Genomic DNA, 26,745 nt, shown 5'->3' on the forward strand with positions numbered 1-26,745 from the left:
TTTTTGCAAACTGCCTTTACATGATTTCAAGGAGTGATCACTGGCAACTCGTACACCAACGTTGCACCCTTTTGTGACTGGCTTTGAGAGTGAGCCCAGTGGGTTCTACCAGGCTAAAGGGTTATGTTTCTACAAAATATAACTGATATTGAACGAATGCATCCACTTAAAAATCTTTTTCATGTTTCACTGACCAATGTTCTGAATTAGTTTAACATGGCCCATAAGAACCCCTACAGAGATTACTCTGTACTGGAAAATCCCCACAAATAAACAGTAAAGTACATCACATCTCCAGAGTGAATCATGGTGTGCATCCTATTTAAGATGTATATGGAGACACTGAGGGATCTGTTGACTAGAAGTAGGATCTCCATCTACCAGTATTCTGATGGGTGATTTGTTTAGAATGCTATCTGTGATGGTCAACCAGAGATCTCGTCATTGGCTGAAGTGAAAAGCTTTATTTTTGGGGCTTGTCAATCTGTTCAGATTTTCAAGCTACATGTATTCTGCCATGTAGTGGTTGACGGAGAGTATCATAAGTTGTTTACTCCTGAAGTAAAATATAGGTGTTGACAGGAGCATTTCTATTACACTGTCCCCCTATGAAGTGTACAGGCACTTAGTATGCTATTCGTTGTCTATACACTTAGATTGGGTTTTTTCTGCCAAACACACCATTTATTGGGAAAAGTCATTTGAGAGAATGAGTTATGTATAGATGCATGTAATTTGCTGGTCCACAACCCCCAATAGCACCAGCCTCAATAGGGAGCATTCCCTTTAATTGCGGCACTGAAGTGTATCACGATATTCCATTGGGTTGACACACAGTGCATAACTATAGCCTTCTCAGGGATCATAGGGAGGAGGAATGTTTGGTGTGTTAGAAATGTGAGCGAAAGGCTCTCAAGCGTCAGAAGAAACAGCACAGTACAGTGCAGTGTAGGCAATGGATGCTGCAAAATCAAGTTCCTCCTAGGAAAGCCCTTCCTGTTGTAGAGCTCTAATCACAAGAGGACGGGTTGATACAATCACTGAAGAGTTAGAGTGATGCAAGACTCAATAAAACAAAGGAACAGCTCAAGTTTCCAGCCAGCTGCCCCTCATCTCCAAAAATTAGTACTCCGTAAGGGCAGTCTGGGAGTCGCCCCATGATGTGCGCAAGTCTGGGGGGATATACACTGCCAAAAGAATGCCCGTAGGTCACACAAAAAATGGGGATGGCACCCCATCAACAAACAGCACTATATGCAGTTACACACATGAAACAGTCCTGCACAAGCACCGCACCATCATGTATACACTGATGCACATGGCACCAAAGAGACTGTGGACACAAAACGTACTTAGTGGTGCTGCCACCATTTTAGAAAGACACACTCACAAAGACAGATGAAAACATGGCAGCTTACATCCGGCCTCCATTGAGGAACCCCTACTGTGGCGAACCAGAAGTAAGACTCGGATCAGAGGACATGGTATAACTCTTTTTTTTAAAAAAATTCAAACAAAAGAAAAAAGCCTCTAAGTCCCTACTGCTAAAGGGGGGATTCCCTTCCTAAGAAAACTAAAACTAAGGTGCTTGTTGGAAATGTCAGCATAACTGCCCTAAACTGTCCAATTATCTGGCCCTACCACTATGTGAAAACAAACAAAAAAAAGAAACCGGTTTTTACCCTGGAGTTGTATTAACACCTCCTAGCTGACCCCCTCAGCTTTAGGCAGTCTTCAAATAAAATGTTCCTCCCAGGACACAGGTCCTATCCTGGGGCACTGCAATAGTTCTTACAACTAAATCTCCATCCTCTGTTGAATCAAAAAGGTACAAATTCACTCAGTCCGTGAAAAGTTAAATTTATAAAATTTCGTATAACTTGCCTTGAGTGGGGTATTCCACTTATCCCCCTCTTAATGCTTCCTTATCTTGCAGCCCACGTTGCTATATCAAGATTACCCACTCTGCGGTATCGTGGACATGACACTTTTTCCTTCAATATCAAAATTCTCTTGATCAGTTCTTTCATCATCCCTCAGGACACCTCAGATCTGCTGTAGGCTATTTATGGGGTTCTCCAGCCCCTGGACTCCCCTTCCAGCTTCCAGACAGAGTTTGTGTCCCTCTCTCCTTTCAATACCTGCTAATGTGCTTCTCTTGATTTTCTCTATTGTGGGTCTCTTCTATATCATTCAGTACTCCTTGGTCCTATTATCAAGTGTGTCCGACTACTTAAGCCCATACAGGATTCTGCTCGGCGTATCACACTCCGATGGCAGCATCTGCTCTGAGCGGCTACTCCTCTGTTGTTCAGTGTCACATGAGGGAGTCTCATCCTCTAGCTGAGGACACCAGTGTTTTTATAGTCATTTTTACTACGAACGAAACGTGCTTCTGATTACAAAATGTGGAGTCTATTATGTATTATTTATTTATTTCTGGCATTTGTTATATGCCCAGACACTGGGGTATCACGGGGTTCAAGCAGTCTTACATTTCTGGTTACAACAGAGGAAATGGTTAGTTACATACAGGATACAGCATCTATTGGTTGGTACATTTGAGTCGCAGACTCCAGGGGTGCCTAAACATAAGATTTACCACTTAGCATCAGGATGTAGTTAGTTGGTGCAGTGTCTAGGGCGGGGCCTTGGGATGGGCAGTAGAGGTAGGGTGCTGAGGTGGTGGGCAGAGAGGAGGATCCTGATTAGTATCTGTTGAAAAGCCAAGTTTGCAGGGATTTCTTAAAGTGCTTGTGGGAGGGCTCATTTCTGGTGAGGATTGGAATGGAGTTTCAGTGTTTGTGCACCAACACTGGAAAGCTGCTCCCTCCTGCCCTGGAGGTTTTGAATCTAGGTACAAAGAGTTGGGAGCTGTTGTTGGATCTCAGTGTTCTGGTGGACTTCGATAGGGTGATGGCGTTGCTGAGGTAAGAGGGTGGCGTCTTTGTCAGGCACTTGTGAGTAATACTGAGGGTTTTGAAGATGATTGTAGCTTTCACGGGAAGCCAGTGTACTTCCCTCCTAGTGGTGGAAATGTGGTGAGATTCTTTTAAGCCTAGGGCAGCACTTTATTTTGCAACAACTGGTGTTTTGCTAGATTAGTCTTAGAGGTTCCTTGCAGTAGTACATTACTGTACTGATGCCTGAGGAGGGTCCAGCAGTGAGGTCAGTAAAAAAAAAAGGTATTACCACCTTTACAACTGTGTCCCTCATATAGGATGAGAGTACAGATTCCATATAACTCTATAGACTGAGGGACATAGTTTGTTTGCATATCTGTCATGATTCCTGCCCCTCATGTCTCCAGCCCTCCAAGATGTCAGGCTGGAGCCAGGCCACGATTACCTACATGGCCCTTAAGGGCCTCTCCATCCCTCCAAAGACCCACTTGGAGTCAGACTTGGCGCTTGTGGCACCAGACTCACTCACTCCCATAGGATAACATTGGGGATTGGACTTGTAGTGGATTGATGGGGACAAAATGGATGCCCCCACATATTTCTGTTCCCAGAACTGCATGTGCAGTCTAGTCTTTTGGGTGTGGTTCAGCCCAGAGACACCTGGGATACCCAGAGAATATTTAGAAACTGAGAAACCTGCTTTGCGTTTTCTGCACCTGCAGTGTGACACTCACCGTGTTCGGATCGGTCTCCAGTAGGCCTGCATCTTTCTTCTGCGCTCAGCTCCTGCAAGAACAAGAACACTGTTAGGAACAGCCTTATCTTGCGGCGCTTCTGCCCATCATTCATCGCTCCTTCTGTTCTGCGGGCATCTTCGGCGGTGTCATTCCCATCCTGGCACGCAGCTTCCTAAGGAGAAGGGAAAAGAACAGAAAAAAGGCATTAGTAAGCATTCTGAAAATCTTCGCTTATTTTTAAATACTGTACGAGCTTCAAACACTTACCTGAATCCCAGCCGCTCTGGGGGAACTCTGTCTCCGGAACTTCTCATCCATCTGCAAGAAGGAAAAGACACTCCAGGTTAGCGTGGAAACATCTAGAGGCACTGCATACAGCGCTTACCCACCGCATTTGTTCTTCATAACCGGCATCCACGCTGAAAACGTTGCGGCACCTAAAAGACACAGAAAAAGAACTCAGTTCAATGCAATACGAAAGGGGTGCATCGCGCATTGCGCTCTCACTCACCTTCAGCGCTACTCATCTCAGCAGCACGCCGCCATCCCCGGACGCCGGCCATCATCTAAGGAAGGAAAGGAACGACGTTAGAGAACTGTTCAAAAGACTCATTATACTGACCTGTCGGACTCTTGCCAGTGAAGTAACTAGGCAGCAAAGGGCCCACATCAATCAATGCGCCCCTGCGCTGAAAGCAGGAGGGAGAGCACACTATCCAAGAAAACAAGGTGAGCTGTGGATCAAAGGGAAGGGTTGGACCCCGGGGAAGAAGGGGTTCAAGCACAATAGGGACTTAAACTCTACCAATCCTGTGTTTCAGGCCCAGTCTCCAGTCGAATAGCCTCCAGGGAAGGATTTAAGGTCGTAAGAGTTCAGAACAGGCTGAGTGATGTCCCCGTGGATACCAGGTGAGCGTTAAACTATCTGACTTCACAGAGGAACGCAGGTCTGTATTAACATTAAGCGAAGGCAAAGGTTTTATCACCATGACAACCTCTTGGGTGCCCTTATAGACAGAGACCACGGGGGCTGTGGGAAGAGCTTAATGAATCTTGGGAGTCCTTGTCCCCTAAGGGGGAGTCACTTCTGGTGAGATCCCACTTACCTGAACGCCTACAGTAGTTCTTGTGGAGCGGGCTCACCTCCCTAGCCTCAGCGAGGGTGTCTCCCCCTTCAGGAGAAGGGATAAATACCCTGGATTACTTGGATCAACTTGGTCTCCAAAACTACAAAAGGTCACATTTATGATAATTTCCAAATCCAAATTTGATTCAGCTCCTTCCAAACACACTTGTTACAAAGCTTCTCAAAAGCCTGTCACGAGCATCCTACAGGGTAAAGGGGCAGAGGAGTCGGCTTCGATGAGTTATATGAAGAAGGACAGGAAACTATTGGTCACATAAGGCCTGCCCTGCTATCACCATGGCAGTTTTGGGCAATAGTGCAAGCCATCTCAGATGGATATATATCCTCATGCAAGAATGTAAGAAGAGAGACAAGAGACAGAAAAGACAACTCTAGGAGGAGTTAGCAGCCAGCCATCTATTGGACTATACACAACCCTACAACATATTACGAGAAAATATAACTGGAAGGGAAAGATCTAGAAGAGTGCCCATAGATCCTGCAAGGAATGCAGAACCACCTGTATCCAACTCCCCTACTGATGCTCAGTGCTCCTATATTGCTGTAATGAAAAGGGCAGCTATTTGTTTCTACATCCAAACGCAGAAGGTGGAGAATTCATAGGCTATGCTCTTGAAGAACTAATACATTATGTAGTCCACAAATGGGAGTAATTTTAAAAATTAATGTGTCTTGCACTGCCACCACAATAAAGTCTGTGAACCCTAGGATATTGAACAAATATACGTCTTCTCCATTAGACCCCCTCATATGAAGAGTCCAATTACAACCAGACACTCTGGTTATAACTACAGCCAGACAATGATACAGCCCCCTGTACCCACAGATGATGTATAAACAGACAAGAAAAGGAAAATAATGTATTCTATGGGAAGAAGGATGGCCACTGCTGCAGCGTGTAATAAAGGGGTTGCCAGTAGTACTGCCCTTGTTGCATGATCTGATAGTGCCCAATGAATGACATGTACTCCTACTCCTTGATGAAGGGTTCTGGACTAGGGTGCATGGTATCATACAGGAAGGCCAGTTAGCAGCAAATGATATGACTAAGACAATCATGGACACAGCTGAGACAGCATGCCAACAGGTAGTAAATGCGGCAAACTCAAGAGATGCTTTTAACTGAGGATAACTAAAAGATTTTAAACCTGTAGCCCAGGCACATTTTATTATTGAACTGATAGAGGGTGATCATCTATTCGACAAATCGGTGGACACAGCCTTAAAAAATAAAAAGATAAACACAAGGATCAAGTCGCTAGTATCTTTAACTGTCCATGCCCTTTAAAAAGGAGGTAGTCTCAGTGCCAGGAGAGGTTGCATATGGCATTAGGAACCTGTTATTTCATCCTTACCAGGATGTTCAATCCATTGCTTCTGCCAATGACGAGATATAATAACGCTACTAGCCCCTTATTTTTTACACGCAATCACCGTAATAGTTGCTTGGTAAGCAGGAATGAGGAAGATATGTGGTATTAGATGTTCTATGGATTAGTGATTGGACACGTTTGGAAAACATGCGATATGGGACAGGTGGATAATTTAATAATGTCACCTGCCCCATGCCCCTCTACACACTCCTGTTTATTCCCTGATAGCTCTGCAGACACCAGCAGGCTATACGATGTACCATAGCTTACGGCTTATGGGTGCAAGGAAGCTAGAAGAGTGGGACAGTAAGGAGTCCTATTTCTTTCTCGATGATTGAATCCACCAAATAGCTCTGGGGAGAATGCTAGCGGACTAGCAGTGGGTGGCCCCCACGGAGTCGTAAGCGCTTATATTGAGCGTGCAGATATGGCCGTGTTTCAAACGGAACTGTTGACGCTCCGTTCTAGCGTTCTGGCCATATCGACGGTTTGTACCGGGACTGCAGCGACATTTCGCAGGTAGGAGTCTCTGGGGATTTGTTTCTCCGCTATGCCCTACCCATATGGTCTTGTTTAGTATTATCTTGCATCGCACAGGAGATGGTTCGGCTTTCCTGTACCTGATGCGTTTCTTGGATAAGCTGACCTCACTATTGTTTGCTTTGTGATACAGCGGAGGATGATCAGCTTTAGTTAGTGAAGGTCAGCTTCATTGTGTGCTTATCTATTGCATACTAGAGTGTGCAGAGTCACACGTTTGAGGCTGCTATTTTGGAACCTGAGCACCTTCGTTTTCTTATACCTTTTGGGCTTGTGTCCATACATGGGTTTAGGGTTACAATTAAGGAGGTTATTGGTTACACTCTTTACATCACTATGTTTCCATTCTGCTCTATTACAGTTTGGCATATGGGATTCGATACTATCCAAACTGCTTCAAGATCGAGTTTCCCAATTTCTTGTGAGTTTGGTTCTCACTATGGATACTAAGCATGGGAGGATGTTTGTAAACATATCCGTATCTGTAATCTAGGTGAGTACCCCTACACGTTCCTTGTTCGTTTTGAAGATGATTGACATTTTACTTAATATATCACATGAGCACACTTTAACTATGAGTGAGGTAATGAACTTTCCTCCCTCTATCTTCTGGTAGTGACATCACCAGCTGTGGGCCTGTGCACCATTTTTCAGGAGAATATACATATATATGGTGATGGCAACATCAAAGTGACAATCTATTTTGGGAGCCTTTAGCCATTCCATCAAGTAAGCAGAGGGACAACTCTGTGGACGATTCACGCTGTGTACTTCTTGGGCCTGGGTGTAGTGGCAGGCTGCATGACTATGCTGGTGTTCCATCCTCTACCACACGTAAACATGCAGAGGCCTAGGGCCTTTGCCCCTTTCTTTTCCCCTCCCCTTTTGTTTGTGATCCTCTCCCTGCTTTTTAAACAATCCTAGCGGAGGGTATAATTGTACATACTGCTAGGGAGGTGGATTTTACATTGGTGAGGGTGCACATAATGGGAGAAATTGTCAGTTTCGATTGTGCACACACAGAGGTTTCCTGCTCTTCTTTCTTTATCAATTTTAGACTTTCTTCAATTTGTTTGTCTTGTTGTTTTTTAATGGATTCTTCACATGACAGTAATTATGGAATTTTTCACATCCACAGAGCTCCATTTCCCTTGGGGTCCTGATGAAGGCAGTATACTCGATGCTCTGCCGAAACGTCCTTTGTATACCTTTGTGCCACCAAGTTATGCCACATGGTTTAACAACGGAATCAAGGACGTAGACCAGGGATGTGTTTTTTGGTCATGAATTATGTTTCTTTTTTAATGCAAACCAAGTGACACTGTCTGACGGAGGAAATCTGTGATTTATTAGACAGATAGGGCAATTAAGATAGTTTATATCTGTGTCTCCTCCAACCTGATCATCACTTGCAGTCACTGAAGTTTAAAATTGTTATATATTTAAACAAAGAAAAAGTTATGATAAAAATGTTGTGATGTATACGCACATTTTCTCTGACATTAGTCTATGTATCTGTGCTATGATTAATTTATATAAGTAAAAATAAGATTTAATCAATTTTTTATATGTTGTAATGGTAGGACCCATGGCCTACATAATAAATTATGGAAGTTTTAACATAACATAATATAAATATTATTCTCTGTGTGTACTGTTCTTCGAGGTAATTCATTAACCCTTAGGACAGAGCCGAGTTGGTGAAAGAACTGGGTCTTTAAACGATTTGATTAATGGTTCATCTGGGGAACCCCCCATTTGTGTGTTGGGTTGCACCATACACCAGCTATTTGACGTGCAGTGCAGTGAGGTTAGCAGTGAGGTTTTTATGATGGAATTGTCTGGTTTCTCAAGCCAGAGGTTAAAGTTGCTGAGATTTGCCTGACCTTGATGGTCCACAAATAGGTTGGTGTCGTAGTCCACGAGTTTGTACGGACTGTAGGAAGCTAATCCGTATATAAGGAAGACATTTTGCAAAGAGGTCTGGGAGGCCAAGCAGATAAGTGCAAATGACTTGCAATTTGGGAAGTTGACAGATGGTGTTCACACTTTGAGTCTTTACGGGCTAGTGTATTTATCCACGTCTTTTGTTAGGGCAATTAGCACTTTGGAGTTTGTATTGTGCTGGACAACTTTCCTAGATTACTGGGGATTGACAAACTCCAGGTACCCAGAATAACGCCATTAGGGCTGCTCTTAACATACCTAGGCGCTCCCACATCTCATCCACTAGATGCAATTTACGCTGGCTCCCTATTTCACGGTGTATCGCCCTCAAAACACTTGTTCCAAGCCATAAAGCACAGAACAACGCAGCACCAGCCTACTTGTCAGAGCGCTTCACACAACACACAGCCCACAGACCTCTAAGATCGGCATATGCACACACACTCATCATTCCTAGCTTCAAGCTACAGACTGCCAGAGGCTCGAGTTTCCCAGTCCTGGCAGCGAAGCTTTGGAACTCACTACCTAATGATCTCAGGAATGTCCCTTCCCTCCAATCCTTCAAAAACAGAGCAAAACATTGGCTTTATGAGCAAGATGAAGCTTCGGCCACCCTTTGGTAAACACCTATCGCATACTGTGCAACCTCGATTACCTCTGTATATAACTAACTACCTCTGTAAATATATGTAAATGTCCTTGTTCTATGTATATATATATATATTATGTAACATGTGACTGCCTTCTGTAACCTTTCCAAACATGTGCCCTGATGCCCGTGGGCAGGCTGCGCAATATAAATAAATAAATACAAATACAAATAAAGATAACATAGAAGACAAAACCTCTAAAGTAACCACTTCCTCTTCAGTGTCAGACATTTCTATTACGTAGAATTTCCTTTGTGTGAAATATTCTCCCCTTATGTGAGTCCCACAGCACTTTTTGCTGGATTCTTGGATTTTTTAATCAGTTTTCCTGAGTGAGTGGGATCCTTTTTCCACACTCACTGAGTCTTTTACTCTACCTCTGGTAACCTTTTACAACCCTTTTGGTTGTATCTTCCTCCAACTTGTAAGGCATCTGCAATTTATTATTCCACCACCCAGCGCCATCGTGTCTGGGAGGACAGGAAGCTGGGAGTACACCATAACTCTGCAGGTCTTTAGCAGATACTGAGTGTGGAGGACAAACAGGCTCGTAAAGGGGGGTGGCATTAGGGGGGCAGTGGTCAAAGACTAATTGATGTTAATGTAATGGTTGTGAATTGCACTGCTTGTTTGGTTGTATTTTTGGCTGGTTTGAATAAAATTAATAAAAATTATTTAAAAAAAAAAAAAAAACTCTGCAGGTCTTTGTCCACCAGTTTGTCTGCTTGAATCCAGTTCTGACTGGGAGGCTGGATGTCTTACAGCCACCACCAAAAGTTTGAATGTAGCATGACTTCTAATGGGATGGGATCCTGCATAAAGTCGAGGGTCCTGGAGCAGAATGATAGAGTCGGCCCATGGAACGAAGAATCTGAGGAAGAAGGACATCTTCAGCCACCCCCAGCGACCGGCAGTGACTGCTGAGTGACTGCTGCTGCTACAACCTCCTTTTTTGATTCAGTGGGAAGATCCAGACGGGATGACTTCCTACCCTGCACTGGTGAGCCTAACCAGTCACGTGACACCCTGCATTTTGAGCTGTCCCTCGAAGATCTGCGACTGTCCGGGACTGCAATTCGCCAATACCCTGGGACCTGGACCAATGTGCTGTGCATCATCTCCTGAAGCACAGTTTCGACAGAAACCTTGTGGGCATCCTGGGGGACCTACAGTGACTATTTCCAGGTCTGAGACATCTCCCCTTCCAAGTCAGGGACTGAGAAACGTAGAGAAGCCTGCCATGTGCCAACCGCTGCTGAATCGAAACCTTTGTCGAGTTCCAATGAGCCAGTATCATGATGATTGTATGTTGAGCATCCAATCACAAGAAGCTGACTGTCTGCTCCCACCAAAAGCCCTTGTTCAGACTCCAGGCCAAGAATCCGAACAGGAGCTGCTGTCACCTCACCTGGGGACTCCCCAGTGACCCTGTCGTCTTTCTTCATGAAAAGGTACTTTCTTGCTCCTAGGTACTTACCTGGTGGTTTGAATTGTGTTGAAGTTGACTCATCCTGAGCTTTCTGAAACACATTGGGGTGGACAACCCATCTGTGTTCTCCAAGGCCTAAGGACTATAATCCTCCAGGGGGTCTGCTAGACCTCCCTGAACCACCTTTTAAGTAAACATTTGACCTACCTGCAACATAGAAGAAACCTGCTATTTTTGCAACTTTGATAGGCTGCCTTTCTTTGTTCTTCCACCCATGGGCCCTATTCACCCAGTGTCCTAACTGGCTTTGAGTCTCTCATTCCCAGATACATCTTGACTTTCTGAAGTATAGGTTGCCTGTATCTGTGTTGCTAACTTTAAATGTTGGTAATGAGAAATGAATTACTGAATTTACTGCTACTCTAGCTACTTACCTGTATATCATCTTAGAGTTTACTATTGAACTGAGTCATTCTTAACAAAAGCCTTACTGTATATAAATGTTAATACGTTTACTTATCTGCAAATCTAATACAGTGTTAGCTGCCTTAGTGTTTATAATAAATAACAATATTGTTTATAAATCTACTATGTATAAGTGCGTTCTTGACTATAGGTGTGCCGGTTATATGTGATGGTTCCACTTCCTACCAAAAAGACAGAATTTTTGGCGGCCTGCAAAAAGGGGAAATATCACAACCCTTTTCCGCCCCACCCGCATTTTCTGTAAAATCGGGGGGGTTTTACCCCCAATTCCCTCTCCTCAGTGGCCCCCGCCTCCCTCCCCACCCAAGCATACCCCTAGCCCCTAAACACACAAACAGACAACACACATGCAGACATAAACTCACACATACATAAACACTTACCTGTTCTCCCATGATGGCTCTTCCTGGTCCTGACGTGCCTGTCAGCCGCTGATTTAGAAAGACTGCTCCGTGCGGTCACATAACGGTCTTTCTAAATCGATCCTTTTTTCTTCCCCCGATCATTATAAAACCACTTTTTTCACGTAATACCAGGTGTGCCCTGAGGTCTTTGTACTCAGCCCTTCTCCCATCTAGACTAAGCCTGGCTGCTGGTCCATTGCTACCAAACATTTTGGGTAGTTCATGCCAAACCTAATATTTGGAGCCCTGTACTCCTAAGCTTCCATAGTCCTACCACAGGTAGACTTTAGTAAAATTCCCTAAAAATCTGCAACAGTGAAAATTAAGTGCCAGTACCGAGGCCAAATGTATTAGAGGATATGAGGTGTATCCTGGACCTCATTTTTCAGCCATTCCAGGAGTAGTGGTTCTCTATGTCATGCCACTCATTTGGATGACCACTTTCTGGTCTCCTTTATGGTACCCCTTATGACTCATTTGCTGCTTCCGGCTAAGCGCTTAATTCTCAGGAGAAACTGGCGCAATGTGAATCCATCTCATTTTGCATCTACCGTTATGGCGAATTGCCCCACTGATAGTCTTGTTGACCTCTCTACCCTGTCTTTATCATTGCTGCAAACTGCGGACCAACTTGCACCTTTGGAGTCTGCTAGTGTTTGTTGTTGCCCCTCTCAACCATGGTTCTCAAACTCAAAGCAGCTAAACTTGGTGTTCGTCAATCTCAGTGCAAATGGCGCTTGTCTTATAATTTGACTGACAAAGCTACATTTTCTTCTTTATATAGAAATACCATCTACTGATGAAAACCACTAAACAGTCATTTTTCACAAGTAGTATAGAAGCTGCCCTGAATCAGTCCAGGGAACCTTTTTCGGGGGTTAAATCCTTTTCCTCTACTTCAGTTTTCTTCCTTCGGCCTTACCATCCCGTCACACTGGGATGCATTGGCGTACTTCTTTCATTCAAAAATAACCACAATTTGAGATGATATTGAATCTACACAGTCTGGAGCACCGGTCATTGACATCAGCCTACCCGCCATTGTCAGCTGGGATATTCTTCCGGTTTTCATGGATAAGACTGTCTTGACTGCCATCTCGAGTATTAAATCTGCAGCACCATCGGACCCAGTTCCTTTAACTATTTTGCAGGACCTTTTCCCTAGGATTATTCCTTTGGTGACCCACGCTGTGAATCTTTCTTGCAGTCGTGGGTTCTTCCCATCTGAGTTAAAACAAGCCATTATGGTCCCTCTACTTAAGAAACCATCCTTGGATGCCTCTACTTTGTCTAACTTCCGTCATATTTCTTTACTTCCACTTTTCATGAAGCTTCTTGAAGCTCTGATCTCTCCTCTTCTCTCTTCCTTCTTGGAGTCTTCTGCAGTACTCAATCCTTTTCAGTACTGTTTTCATCAGGAAGGGATACAGAGAGTGTTCTAGTTTCAGTTATGGATGACCTGGCCAGGATGGTTGACAGTGGAGGAGTGGGGGCCCTGATTTTGCTCAACCTGTCAGCGGCTTTTGATACTATCGATACTACCTCCTTTCCCGGCTGGTGGTGCCTGGAGTATCTGGTCCTGTAAGGGCCTGGTTCACCTCTTTTTTTGACTAGCTGAGGCCAGTCGGTATCTCTTCCTTCTCTGTCTTCTTTTCACTTTTTGTTCTGTGAGGTTCCCCAGAGGTCCGCCTTGTCCCTGATGTTATTTAACAACTACATTAGTTCCCTGATTGCTCTTATCCGCTCTCGTGGCTTTAGGTGGTATTCTTATGCTGACGACATGCAAATCCTGGTCTGTTTAGATCTTAACCTGGGTGGGGTGTCGCCTTATTTGCATGACTGCCTTTTGGCCGTCGGGGATTGGATGAGCTGACTCAAGTTAAACGGGGACAAGACAGAGGTCTTGGTGTTGGGATCTTTGACCACATCTGACTCTTGCACGTCTTCCTTCTGGCCTGCTTCTCTGGGTGCACTTCCCATTCCGGTGACAGTGGTGAAGATCTTGGGGGTTTACCTGTCCGTTTAACTTTCTATGGCGGCACAGGTGTTTTCAGTTTGCCAGTCTAGTCATTTCTTGTTGCAGATGCTTTGTACAATCTTGCCCTTTCTTCCTGCTCGACTACGCCTGCCTGTGGTGGCAACATTGGTTTCTAGCAGGATTGATTATTATAATGCCCTTTTTTTGGCCCAGCCGGCTGGCTTGATTCGCCGGCTGCAATAGCATCAGAACTTAGCCGCTCGAGTTGCTGCTGCAACCCCATATTGCGCCACTTGCACTGCCTGCCAGTGCAGCAGCGGATCACCTTTAAATCCCTATGTATTGTTCATCGGGCAATCTATCAGGTTGAACCAGAATTCCTTCAGGATACGTTTCAGCCTTAAAACCCCAATCGGTTTCTCTGGTCTACTAGCGACTGATTGATTGTGGTCCCAAGGTTTCAGCTTCAGAGAGTGGGTGGCAGGACCTTCTCTGTAGTGTTGGGTAAGCTGTGGAACAGTCTTTCTCTTCAGCTTAAGTCTACAGAGAATCACTTAACCTTCTGTCGCCTACTTAAGACCACTCTTTTTTGCTGATTCTCTCCTGCTTGTGTAGGACTTTGCTGTGTACTTCCCCACGCCAAGATGTCCCCGGGTTTATGTGCATGTTATAAGTTTACCTAACATAACATAACCTCAGCCAAGATGGAAAACTCAAAAGAAGGGGAGGAGCCATGGAAGAGTAAGAGGTTGAAGCTACCAAACTGGAAGAAAACCCACAGAGGGGAGACTGGGCAAGGGCCACTCCAGTCATACCTCAAAAGAGGTCAACACGCTCTGGAGGCCTAGGCAAGAAATAATCCAGTCCTTGGAGTTACAGATGGTCAATTTATCTAACCATCAGCTTACATCAGAACAAACTAAGGTGTTAAAATTGGGTCTCAATTGTTGCTCAACATTTCAGTAGGACTTTGTGCAGACAAGATTGGACTTTGATCAATTCATGAGGAAAATCAAACTTAAAACATTCTTTGCTATGAATCCCCAAAAAGTGATGCATCACACTTTGGTGGACCTGGCACAACTTTCAGATCTTTTTGAGTGTGAGGATATTAACCTTCTGGACTTCAACATAGACCCTAAATTTCCAGTTACTAGCTGTTTGATGTGCAAGTCCAAATTTAATCCACCTTTGTTTTGCGGGGGTAGTCTCCACGCTTTTCAGGACTTGGCCATCACTGATTTAAAATTAATCAACGGAATACTTTTTGGCGAAAGTCCAAAAATCATTGTCAAAACCTCCAGGCAGGCCTATCATGACTCTCTCTGGATCTTTATTAAAGAGCGTGTTGAAATTGACAAGATGTTAATCACTTTTGTCTCGACTTTGCCCTTCTATCTTATAGATACTAAGGACTTTCTTAAACATGTAAATGGAATTCCTTGGGAGGAAGGGTTAATATTGTCAACATAAGATGGCTAAAATGTGTGAGTATTCTAAACAACAAGCATCTTAATCTACAATTTACGGAAACACACAGTAACACTGACATACATAGTCTTCCTGGATGTACAGGTCTGTCTAGATAAGAATGGTTTAAGTATAAAAGTATATAGGAAACCAACTAATTTGAGTCTGCCGTTACATGCCGATAGTAACTATCCGGTGAGATGCAAATAGAGCATCCCTTACAGCGAATTTGTTTAATTTCTCACAATTGTTCTGATCTCCAAACTTTTGACGTGGAAGGTTCAGCCGCAGCTTTTACATGTCTGAATCCCGGCTGTCCAAAAAAAGTCATCACTAAGGATTATCTAAGAGCTACAGCTCTTCAACAAGATTATTTACAATTCAAGGCTGATGAGACTAGATTAATACTCACTTTCACTGCAGCATCATTATCTATACAGAGAATAATGCATAAACTTTGGCATGTCTTGAAAGCTTATAGGAGCTTGTCATCAATATTGCTTAGACATCCTTGCCTCACATTCTGCAGAGTACCATCTCTGAGGCACACATTGGTTTCTAGTTTTTTGCCTCCAAGAAAATCTGAACAGCTGGGATGTGCTTGGTTAAATACATGGGACATTGGACATGGGTTTCACTAAATGCTCGAAATGTAAGGGTTGCATATAAGCTATGTCACGAAATAATCTATATTCATCCTATATTAGGTTCCACGCTGACTTTAAAACATCATATCACCTGTGACACAGAATTTGTAGTGTATGTACTTTCCTGCCCATGTAAAAAATGATATGTCGGCAGCACGACTTGCAAATAAAAAATCAGAATATTACAATATGTCAGGGCCACAAAGAATGATGATTCTGCTTATCCCATGGCTAAACAATTCAATGAACATCATTAGGGTCCCCTCAATGGCGTTGGTTTATTTGGTATAAATCCTGTCCCTAAACATCCTTGTGGAGGGGGCAGAACATTGAAATTGCGTCAACTGGAAACTAAGATGATTTTGGACTTTGAAACTAAGGCCCCAAAAGGTCATAATATTGATGAAGAGTTGTATACATTTCTAGGAACATTATATAATTTGTATTTCTATCTTAGATCGCTGTCCTTTTAATATGTTTCATCATCGTTATTTGTGCTTTAAGTAAGAGTATTGTATGTAGTAGCACTGTAACCTTTCCCTTTTTTTTCTTTTGGTTGATTTTAATTGGGTGTGGTAGCAACGTGAATATAGGCGTTGATGAAAACTGCTTTAATGGGCTTATTGCAGCAGGTATATTTCACATTAATATACTTTGATGCAGTTTGCATCATGGATTTACATTTTTATTACTATTTAAGCTGATTGCCACTGGGATTTTTTCCTAAATTTGATAGAATTATTATGCGCTTGCACTTTACCTGTTGTTATTGGCACTGTGCCTTTATTTGGCATTTTGTAATTTATCATGTTGTTTGTTTGGCACTTAGTATACACACTTTATCGCCTGGTTTTCTGGAGTTTGGCATGCACCGAGTTCTATTGTTACTCATTGTGGTTTTGAACATGTCAATGATTTTGTGGTGTTGGGTAGTCGCTCCATTGTGTATTTTAAAGCTTTCAAAGCGTGAATTTGTTCATGTTTGCCACGTGCCACTGTGTTGTAGGTGGTTTTTAAATGGCACTAAGCGCTTTATTATGTGTCTTTTTCCTCGTTGCTATCGTATTGGACATTTATCACCATGTGTTCATTGTTAAGTGGGGATTACATTCTGTATTTCTTTACATATGTGCACTCTGGATGATCTGCACTGTAATGACTAAAATAGGGGTGCTTTATTCATGAAGATTCCTGTTTACATTTACCATCAAAGTATTCCAATATGGCCGCAGTGATCGGCTCTTTCAGTTAGAGTGTTGCTACGCTGCGTTATGTCAAAATGGAAAAGGGACTTCACTGTGTATTTAGATCCTGTTTGTCCATTTTGCGGTCATGTGAACAAGCACCAGGATGGCGTGGAACGCGTTGCTAAGGTGGATTCCTAGCAATTTTTAAATATGTGGAAAATAAAATTGCTGTGATTATTATACCATGACACCCTGTGATTTTGTGGTCTCCTTCTAGTGCAATCCAGGGACGTTTTGTCCTTTTTTTCTACATGTACCAATGTGAGGGCATTTTACCCTTGACTGGCACCGACAAAACTCTGGTGAGCGCGTGTATACATCGTTCTATTACACCATTTCTTTTGGAACCATTGATGTTTCCATATTTGTTATAACATGGTTGTATCCTAATTTATGAAGGAATAATATTGGCAGGGCGAGATAACCAAACTATCATCATGTATTTACTTCGGAAATGTCCAATTGCCTACTTTAGGTTTCAAGAATCCTGTGTTCTTTAGTTGTCTTAAACGTGTTATGAGTGGAGCTTTTTCTATGCCTCTGTACCAACTTGGCCCACTCTGTTTCCTAGCTGTATATCACTGGTCATTTGTTGTAATCTGGACACTACACACAGGTAAAAACAAGAATTTGTGAAACGGGTCTAAGAATTTCTTCTTAATTAGTGCAAAGTGACTGAAAGGCAATTGTATACATGAATGAATATGAATGTGTGTAATAACTGATTGCAACAATTTCTTGTTACTGCAGGTCGCTTCCATCTACAAGGACCCAAGTATCGGGAATTTAATTAATATTGTAATTGTGAAATTGGTTGTTGTGCAAAACGTACAGGTAATTTATTCGGTTATATTATATATGTGTAACATCTTTTATTAATAACTAATCTGTTGGAATAGACCCCTGGAAGAAGTGTCCCTGCCTTGTAATTGTACTGAGCATGAATGTGTCCTTTGTGCTGTGTCCAAGTTTACATAGAGAGGCATCACTCGAAAGTTAACCTAGATTTGGCTCAATAAGAGATTGAATATGGTGATTACCTCTGTCCGAGGGTGGTGAGGGGAGGGGGCCTGTTTTTTCTACACTAGAAAAAGGAATACAACATTCCAAGAATTCAAAGGGCAGTGATGGGCTCCATGCTTTTAAAAAATGCTTGCCATTATATGTGCAGGCCATGTAGGGGAGATCCCCTGTGATTCATCATGTACGTGTGGTGAAAAGGATCCTAACCTGGGTAATTCCAGGTTCCTGTGCCTTTCATTGCACAGAGATGGTGACTCGCGGATCTGTCTTTGCCAAGTGTAGAGAAGAATAAGAATACTAGCGAAAAAGTCAGACCACAGACATGGGCTTGCATTCAAAATGTTTAGCCTCATTTACTGGCCTTAGGAAAATTAGGCCCAAAATTGAAGTCAATTCCTAACTGTGCCGGGCCCGGTACATCCCCATTCCCATTTGAGCCCCAGAGGGCTCAATGGGAATGGGGAGGGTGGTAGCACCGGTACCGTTAATAACAGTACCAGTGCTACCATCATGTTCTACTCACGGGTGACGGTACGGCCACCAGGTCAGACCTGGTTGCTGCAAGGGCACCCACGAGCAGAACTCCTAGTTTGGCGGTACGGTAGCAACGGCGCCAGTAGCTATACCGGCGGTGTTGTTGCCTTACTGCCATACTTGTAATGAGGCCATAGTGTTGAACCTAAAACAGTGTGTACCCAAATGGAAGGAAATATGGTGAGACAAGTTGTTGCTTCGGACAGCGATGCACGTCACATAGTCCTCAGTATCAGTAAGCGGTCTCTGTACCTGCAGCTCTTCCAAAAGAACCCAGAGATAAAACGATGAAGGTCTTAATAAAGAGAGCTTACATAAATCCCAGTCCTCGTTTGCTCAGGTGCCTGAAATAGATCTTGCAAATGTAACATTAAAGGAAGATCTACAAATCAAGGGATGCACAGGAAAGCATCAAAAAAGAAATGACAAGAATCCTAAATTGACGACTCTGAAAATACCAGTCCTTGCTATCAAGTCGTACGATTCATTTGAGTTTGAGCCTAGAAAATATATTGCGCTATAAGAAGAGGATTGAGGAATCGTATAAAGGAAGAAGAGGAAAAACAAAACAAGTCCCCTCATATGATATACGATTACTATGAACCAAGTGGAGATATAATGTGACAGAGGAATGTGTCAGCATTTGTGTCAGGATGTTGCGTTTGTCATAGTTGGAAAGCGAGATCCTTTTATAATGCACTCAACAGGGAGTCTCCAAAATGTGGAACAAAACGATTCACATTCTCTTTCAAACCAATCCTGTCACTTTGAACTGTAATGTCCCAAGAGACTGTGGCGCCACACTGTCTATGTTCTGGTCCATGTTGCTCCATGCTGTATCAGTGGACCATGAATCTTGCCCATGAAGTTTCACAAAAATCACAAAAACACGGAAATTGGTGCACAAGAAATATCCCTGTTACTACAAGTACCTTTATTTTGTAGCCAGTGTATGATGAAGTTGTCAATTACTAATCCCTTATGTTAAATTCCCAAAAATGAATAGAGCCAACTACCTCAAGGAGTTGGCTCATACCCTCCTGTCAAAATAAACCATTTCCATTCCCAAAATAACGACCATCCTACTGTAATATTCAACTTGAGAACAAAACAGTGTTGTTAATGATGCGAGTAGAGTAAAAATCTGGAAGGTGGTCCTGGGCACCGGAAGAATTGACAGCCACGCAAGAGGCGCCTGTGACTGAGAGAATGCGTCCTCATCATTCCGTATTCCACCTGTGTTCCTATGTGAACTGTCAGGCACTCTAAGATAATTGGCATTAATTCATGCTGACTGGGTTAGGCACTTGGCACTTTAAAAGTACCTGAGTCTGTCTCCCATTTTATTTAAACAATGTTAATGCTGTATGAGTTAGATCCGTCATTTTATTGTGTTAAAATTGAGATACATTTGAGTATATGCTTGGTTTATTTATTTGTATTTATATATTGTATGATTTTTATTTGCACTTATTCGAAATAACTAGTTTTCTGATTCTGAATAGATGTGGTTTTTATTTCTCCTTAGGAGGGTCCGACAATCTCATTTAATGCACAGACAACTTTGAAAAACTTTTGTATATGGCAACAAACTCAGAACTACCCTGATGACAATCACCACTCTCATCACGATACTGCTGTTTTGGTTACAAGGTATATTGATATTTTCCTGAGATCATATTAGTTAAGATAGGATTCATAGGTTTGACTTCTGACATTACAAATTGAAATAATAATTTGTAGCCCGTTGCATTTTAACTCCCAAACAAATGACTTATTTCAAAAATTAGAAATATGTATGAGTGTCCTGACACATTGATTATGATGTGTTGGTCGCAAGACAAGGCAGAAATGTATACATCTCAACCATAAATATATATTGTACGCCTGTGAATACACTACCATAAATGAACTCCTATTTTGTTTATCCTCGGTATGCTTAACACAGGTCGTAGGATATTGCATTCATTCTAATAATTCCTATTGTAGAGGACAGTACTATTAGAAATCAGGTCCAAGTATAGCACCCCTCTCTACTCCAAATATAAAATAATCTCTTCTGAGCCAGTCATAAAAATACTGCCAAGTGGCCCAGTTTGAAATATTCCACGTGTGGGCACTAAACATTCAGCTGATATGTTTTTCGTTTTTTTTTAGCTTCTTGAATTGCAGAAAAATGTTCTTCTTTACAGCAGGCAGGTCTACTGTTGCTGGTTATTCCATACAGCAGGTGGTGAAATTGAGTATTGCACACCTGCCATACTTCCAGCGGTATCGCAGTTTGCCCTAATAGTAGCCATGCCTGATGGCAGAGGGGTGACATGGTGAAGTGGTCATTTGATGACCACTAGTCTTTCTTATGTAGTAATGGTAATTTTGTTACGCATTACGGAAAAATGGTCAATTAAGTATATCTGACGAGGATTAGGCAGTTACTGTTTGAAAGTATTTAACTATTATCGATTTATGTTATGTTGATTTATACATGCACCACTGTCATTTTCATGGCCTCCAGCGCTCACGTTGCACTGCACGTAAAAGTGCATAGGGTTGGTTAGACAAGAAGAGAGGGATAGGATAGATGTTGTGCTCATTTTTTGATGCATGGAGAAACTGGCATCTGTCTGTGTGAGCTTTCTGGGTGTGCTTGGTTTGTGTACTGTGTTTCTTGTGTCCGGAAGGGCAGTGGCCAGTGTTTGACTTGTTTGTTGTCCCAGGTGGTTGAATTTGTAGCTTGGTTAGACTGATGTGCGGTTTGTGTGTTATGGTGGGTTAATTCACTAGCCTTCTGGGCATGTGTTGTAGGTGAGGAGTGTGGGTTGTGTGGGAGAGAAGTGGGTTTTGGGTGATCTCTGGTTATTTGTAGTTATGTTATTGTTTTCCATTTAAATGTATCCTTTGTTTTCCTTGTTTCCGGTTTATGGTTAATAGAAGCAGGGGGTGCGTGAGTTGGGTGGTCCGCTCGTGAAGTGGTTGATAAATGATTGATCAGTGTGTATCTCGTTGAGTTTAAAAGCCATGTTTTTTTAGTAAGGTAGTCACCCGTCATTCTTATTTTATTAGGGATGGAGTTAAATAGTTTAGCTTTCAGATAGGAAAAGGAAAGTCCTCTGAATTTTCTTTTATCATAGTGTCTTGTTTCTATTTGTCAGTCAGTGCTGAATCTTACGTCGCTTCTTGCTGGTATCGGGTGTGTTCTGTTTGGATAAATTTGGCTCTGTGTAGTGATTTGTGGGCAATGCAGAGTGCTTTGAACTTGATGCGTTACTGGCAGCCACTGAAGACTTCTCAGGGCTGGTGTGATGGGGTCTCTTCTATTTATTTATTTTAAATTCTGTTTATTCATTTTCAGTATACAATCAGCTTAGTAAACACATGGACAAAAATGTCAAGCTCCAAACAACATTGGACTGTTTTCTTTTGGGGCGATTAATGTTTCTGGTTTGGTTAGGTTTAGTTTAAGGTTGTTGTTTGCTATCGGGTGTTTATGTTGGTAAGGCATTTATTGAGGGCATTGTCTGGGTCATTGTCATTAGTAATCTTGAAGAAGAGTTGGGTGTCATCTGCATGGTTGTAGGCTGTCAGTCCTTGGGCTTGAATGAGGTTCAATAGGGGGTCATATATATTTTGAAGAGGAGTGGGGAGAGGCTTGATCCTTGTGGTACACTGCATGTATTATTTGTTGTGTTTGATGTGAATAGTGGAATGTGGGTTCTTTCTGTTGGGTCGGTGAGGAAAGATTTCAGCCATTGTAGTGTGGAGCTTTGTATGCTGGATTCCATCATTCTCTTGATTAGGACTGTGTGCCTGATCATATCGAAGGTAGTTGATTTGTCCAGTAATACGAGGGCCGATTGGGTGTTCTTGTCCGCGTTCATTTTTAGGTTGTCCCATATGGATAGGAGTGCTGATTCTATGCCTCCCATGGGTCTGAAAATGACCTGGCATTGGTCAAGTATTCTATTGCTTCCTACTTGATAGTGCATGGTTTGTGTTGACGGTAGTGGTGAGGAGCTCATGTGATTTTATGTGTGCCAGAATGATTCCTCCTCTGCCCGTTTCACTTTTGGATCGTAATAATTTGTAATTGTCGGATATGGTTTCATTTGCAATTACTTTGTAGTTGTCTGAGAGCCATGTTTCTGTGAAGTATAGAGCATCTGTACCTCCATTGCTTAGGAGGTCGTACATTTCTGTTTTGTGCTTTGCCATGGATTGTACGTTCAGTAGGCTGCAGCGTTGTGTGTGTGGTTTGGCTTGTTCTTGGTTGGTCGTTATTTCTAGTGTTTCAGGGGGAGTAGCATTCATCTGTCCTTTGACACTACGTTGAGTTGGCCTATTTATTGTTGGGTGTGTGGTTGTCTCATCTGACCCTTCGCTGGGTAGTCCATTTGGTTGCACAATGGATTTCTCTGTTCTGATTCGTTGTAATTAGATGTTTGGTTGTCTTGGTGGCCTTTTTTTGAATCTCTGTTTATGCAAGGGGTGTGGATGGTGAGGGATTCTATTCTAGCTCTTGTTCTTTAAGGTGTCTTTCCAATTTTGTTTTGTCTATTGCTGGGTTCTGTGTGTTCGATAGAATACTGGGGTCTCCTCTAGTGTTTCCTTAGCCCTTAGTTGTGGGCTGTATGATTTCTGGTGTAGCTGGCTTGTAGGTAGAGAAGTAGCAGGAGGAATATGATGTCTTTGTTCTAGTCTTAAGGGCTCATTACAGGGTTTCCAGTAATTCCGGCGGCGTACCAGCAACCACGCCTTATCGATATTACGGGCAGCAGAGAACTGCTGGTCAGTTCCCTTTCCCATGGAGTCCTACTTTTGTTCTGTTTTCCATCCTTGTTGATTTGTCCTTCTTGTATCTCGGCATCTTTGTAGATGTGGATATTTTTGTGATTGTTGTGGCTCGGTGGTCTATTGATGTTTTAGTTGTGTGTCAAGTTGTACAGGTGTTATGCTTCCTTGTTGGGTGGGTTTGCTGATGTTGATAGGTCCTGTTGGTTCTAATTACGCCAGTTATGCCATGTTGTTGGGCATATCCAAAATGGCATTGATCGTATTTGGTGGCTTAACACACTGGCAAAAGCCTCATGTGGTTATAGAGTGGGGGAGGCCAGCATTTGTAAGGGCCTCAAACACTTTTTGGTAATGGGGGCGAAAGTCATCCTGTGGTGAGTTGTTTTTTGGTCTCTAGCGTTTTTGGAGGTTCATAGTGATATGCTTCGGAAGCGGTTGAAGTTGTAGTAAGAAAGGTCGGGCTTCCAGGGGCAGAGGTCCACGGGACACAGTCCAAGGAATTTGGGTTCAATGTGTTTAAATTCAGTGATCTTGAAGATTCCGAAAAGTGATTAATTCAAGGCTGTAAACGTTAACGCAGCTAAGTTAGAACAGGGATAATTCTGGGTGTCTAGGTTCAGAGGTGGGAGGGTTCGAAGGTGACAAAGCTCAGGGTGGCATTGTTAGGATTAGTAAGACCCGTGGGAATGGGTGTAGTAGGGGTTGGAAGAAGTAGCCTCTAAGGGTTGAAGCACAGGGGTTTGCGGTAAGCAGGAACATTCAGAGAGGTAAAGATTTAGAGTTTCATTTCACAAAGTCTAGGCACAAAAGGTAGTGGGATGAAATGATAGGACTTGAGTTGGTGAAGTTCAGATTGTTAGGGTTAAGAATTACTTAGTTCGAAAGTGGCAGAAGTCAGCAGTGTCAAGTTTCATAGGTCCAGAGTTCCAATCAGCAAGGTTCTGGGGCAGAAAGATATCCTAATTACAGAGTGTTAAACTTCAAAGTGGCAAAGAGGCAGAAATCATTGTTCTAGTTTATCAAAATTCGTAGGCAGCAGGGTAGAATCCAGCGGGTTCAAACTAGCTAACTTCAGAAGGCGACAGAGTTTGGGTGCCAACAATGAGAGTGGCAGAAATTCAAACTGGTACCATTCCATGTTGCTTACATTAAAATTAGCACCAATCAAAGCAGCATAGTTTTAAGAGGCGAGGTTCGAAGGCAGTGGAACGTAAACCAGTACAGATCCAAAGTGCTCAGTATTCATAAGCAGGTGAGATTACGTAATTACAGGCCCAAATAGCCAAATTCAAGTAGATGACACCATATCGGTACTGCCCCATAAACGGTCAAGTTCAAAAGCAGCGATGAATCAATGTGGCCAAAATTCAAAAACAGTATGGGTTCTCCAGCACAGCTCTAGTGTGGCTAAATGCAGAATCTGCAGGGATTAAACCACTGCCGTTTCGGTGTGGACAAATTCAGAACCATAAGAGAATTGAGCCAGTAATGTTTTTGGTGTGGCTTAATTCAAAGGCAGCGAGAACCAAATTGGTGCAGTTCTAGTGTGTAAAAACACAAGACAGCATGAACCAAGTCGGTACAGTTTTAGTTGGCTATATTAAAAAGCAGCTGGAATCAAGTAAGCACATTTCTGAGCGACGGGAACCCAGTTAGTACAAATCTAGTGTGGCTAAATTCAAAAGCAGTGAGAACTAAATCAGTACAGTTCTAGTGTGGTTAAATGTATTTTTTTTATTTTGTATTTATTTATTTTATGGTATTAAACAGTTAACATTGTAAACTTTTATTGCTACCATTATTAAACACACATCAACCAAATTCTGCTTCAAATGTAACAAAGGGATTAAAACGAATAAAACAATACCACAAGTGAAACACATTTGCCTGTTGGGTTTAGCCAATAGCATAGGCATGCCCTACTTGTCCGGCCCAGTGTCATTACGCTTGACCAGCATTGGCTAAAATTGGTACAATTCTAGTGTTGTTAAATAGAAAAGCAGTTGGAAACAAATCAATGCGGTTTTCGTGTGGCTAAATTCAAAAGCAGCAGGAACTAAATCAGTGCAGTTCTAGTGTGACTAAATTCAAAAGCAGCAGGAACTAGATCAGTGCAGTTCTAGTGTTGCTAAATTCAAAAGCCGCATCAACTTACTCAGTACAATTCTAGTGTATAATGAAATTAGTGTTTATATATCACAAAAACAAGATTTCCATGTACAATGCTGACCATCCATTTAACCACATTGTCATAATGTACATTTAGCAATTTGCAAATTTAAAAATTTTGCAAATGTTAACATTGTTTCAGTAATACTAAATTAACAATAGTACCGAAGTTCCAATATACTGTTTCATCTTTCGGTTTGCTTGCTTATCTCGAATGTTTGGTTAAATGGGTTCAGTAGAGCAATAATAAGACTGATCTGGTCCTAATCATTTTAGTTTCAGGTTCTTCTGGTTTGTTCCGATTTGTTGCGATTTCTTTTTACTTTGTTGTTTTGACCTTCAGTTGCTTTTTATTTTGTTTGTTTCCCTTTCAGACAGGATATTTGTAGAGCGCATAACCACTGTGACACATTAGGTGAGTGAGACCATACAATACATTTCCTATTGTTAAATCAAATAAAGTGAAATAACACATTCTGACAGCGTTTTCTAATTACATTTATACTTGGCATCGATGGGGAGGAGTGTTGGTATTGTCTGATTTATTTTTCAAAATGTGTTCTTGCAGAAGGGAGCTTAAGTGTTTGTGTGAAATAACAAATCAGTAACCTATCAGGACATCAATGTTGCCGTTTTTGTTTATCACCCCATTTTTGTCTGTTGAGTGCAGGTACACCATTAGAGACAAAATATTGCATTAGTAGACGGAAGCATTGTAGGAGTACTTACCTTGTTCATTTGTATTACTCTCATTACTCTCTCGTGGTAAAACAAACCAGAGAGCTCAAGCTGGGCGCTGCTAGCATGGAATGTTGATGCATCACTATTGTGGGCTCCACTACTGGCCATGCATGCCTTTTGTGTTTCAGTGCAGCACATGGACTCATGTTGAAGGTTTGCTCTGACAGGTAGCATCTTAATCTGTGTCTGCATTCTGATCTTTGTGCTGATAAGAACCAAATGGGTGTCAGAGCGCGGTACAGCTAAGAGAAGGTCACCAGTGACAGCAAGGTCATATATGCAGGTAAATAACCAACATAGTCAAACAATATTTACATGAGCCTCAATCTTATGATGAAAGTCAGACTAGATAATGATCATAGTTTCTAGACATCATGTATATCAAAAACAAAAGTCAAACTGTCATTCAAGAGGACCCTTGAACATGCATGTGGGTATCTATCATTGCCTATTTGCTTCTCCTTGAACGGTGGGGGTGTCATTGGCAAGTGGGATAGAGACCTTAGTGGCAAGGATCTCTTAATGTTTA

At 42.3% G+C, this 26,745-nt stretch overlaps 1 protein-coding gene across 1 annotated transcript in view; it reads left to right on the forward strand.

The window, feature by feature from the left end:
* ADAMTS9 (ADAM metallopeptidase with thrombospondin type 1 motif 9) overlaps window positions 1-26,745 on the forward strand; it is a 1,221,593-nt gene that overhangs the window by 163,179 nt on the left and 1,031,669 nt on the right. Inside the window, exons 5-7 of the mRNA XM_069643707.1 lie at window positions 17,709-17,792; window positions 20,044-20,168; window positions 25,850-25,890. Of these exons, the coding sequence (XP_069499808.1) occupies window positions 17,709-17,792; window positions 20,044-20,168; window positions 25,850-25,890 (250 nt within the window). The remainder of the gene's footprint in view (window positions 1-17,708; window positions 17,793-20,043; window positions 20,169-25,849; window positions 25,891-26,745) is intronic.

This window comes from Ambystoma mexicanum, chromosome 2p (genome assembly GCF_040938575.1).
Source record: "Ambystoma mexicanum isolate Mex_15411 chromosome 2p, UKY_AmexF1_1, whole genome shotgun sequence".
In the NCBI taxonomy this organism is placed as follows: domain Eukaryota; kingdom Metazoa; phylum Chordata; class Amphibia; order Caudata; family Ambystomatidae; genus Ambystoma; species Ambystoma mexicanum.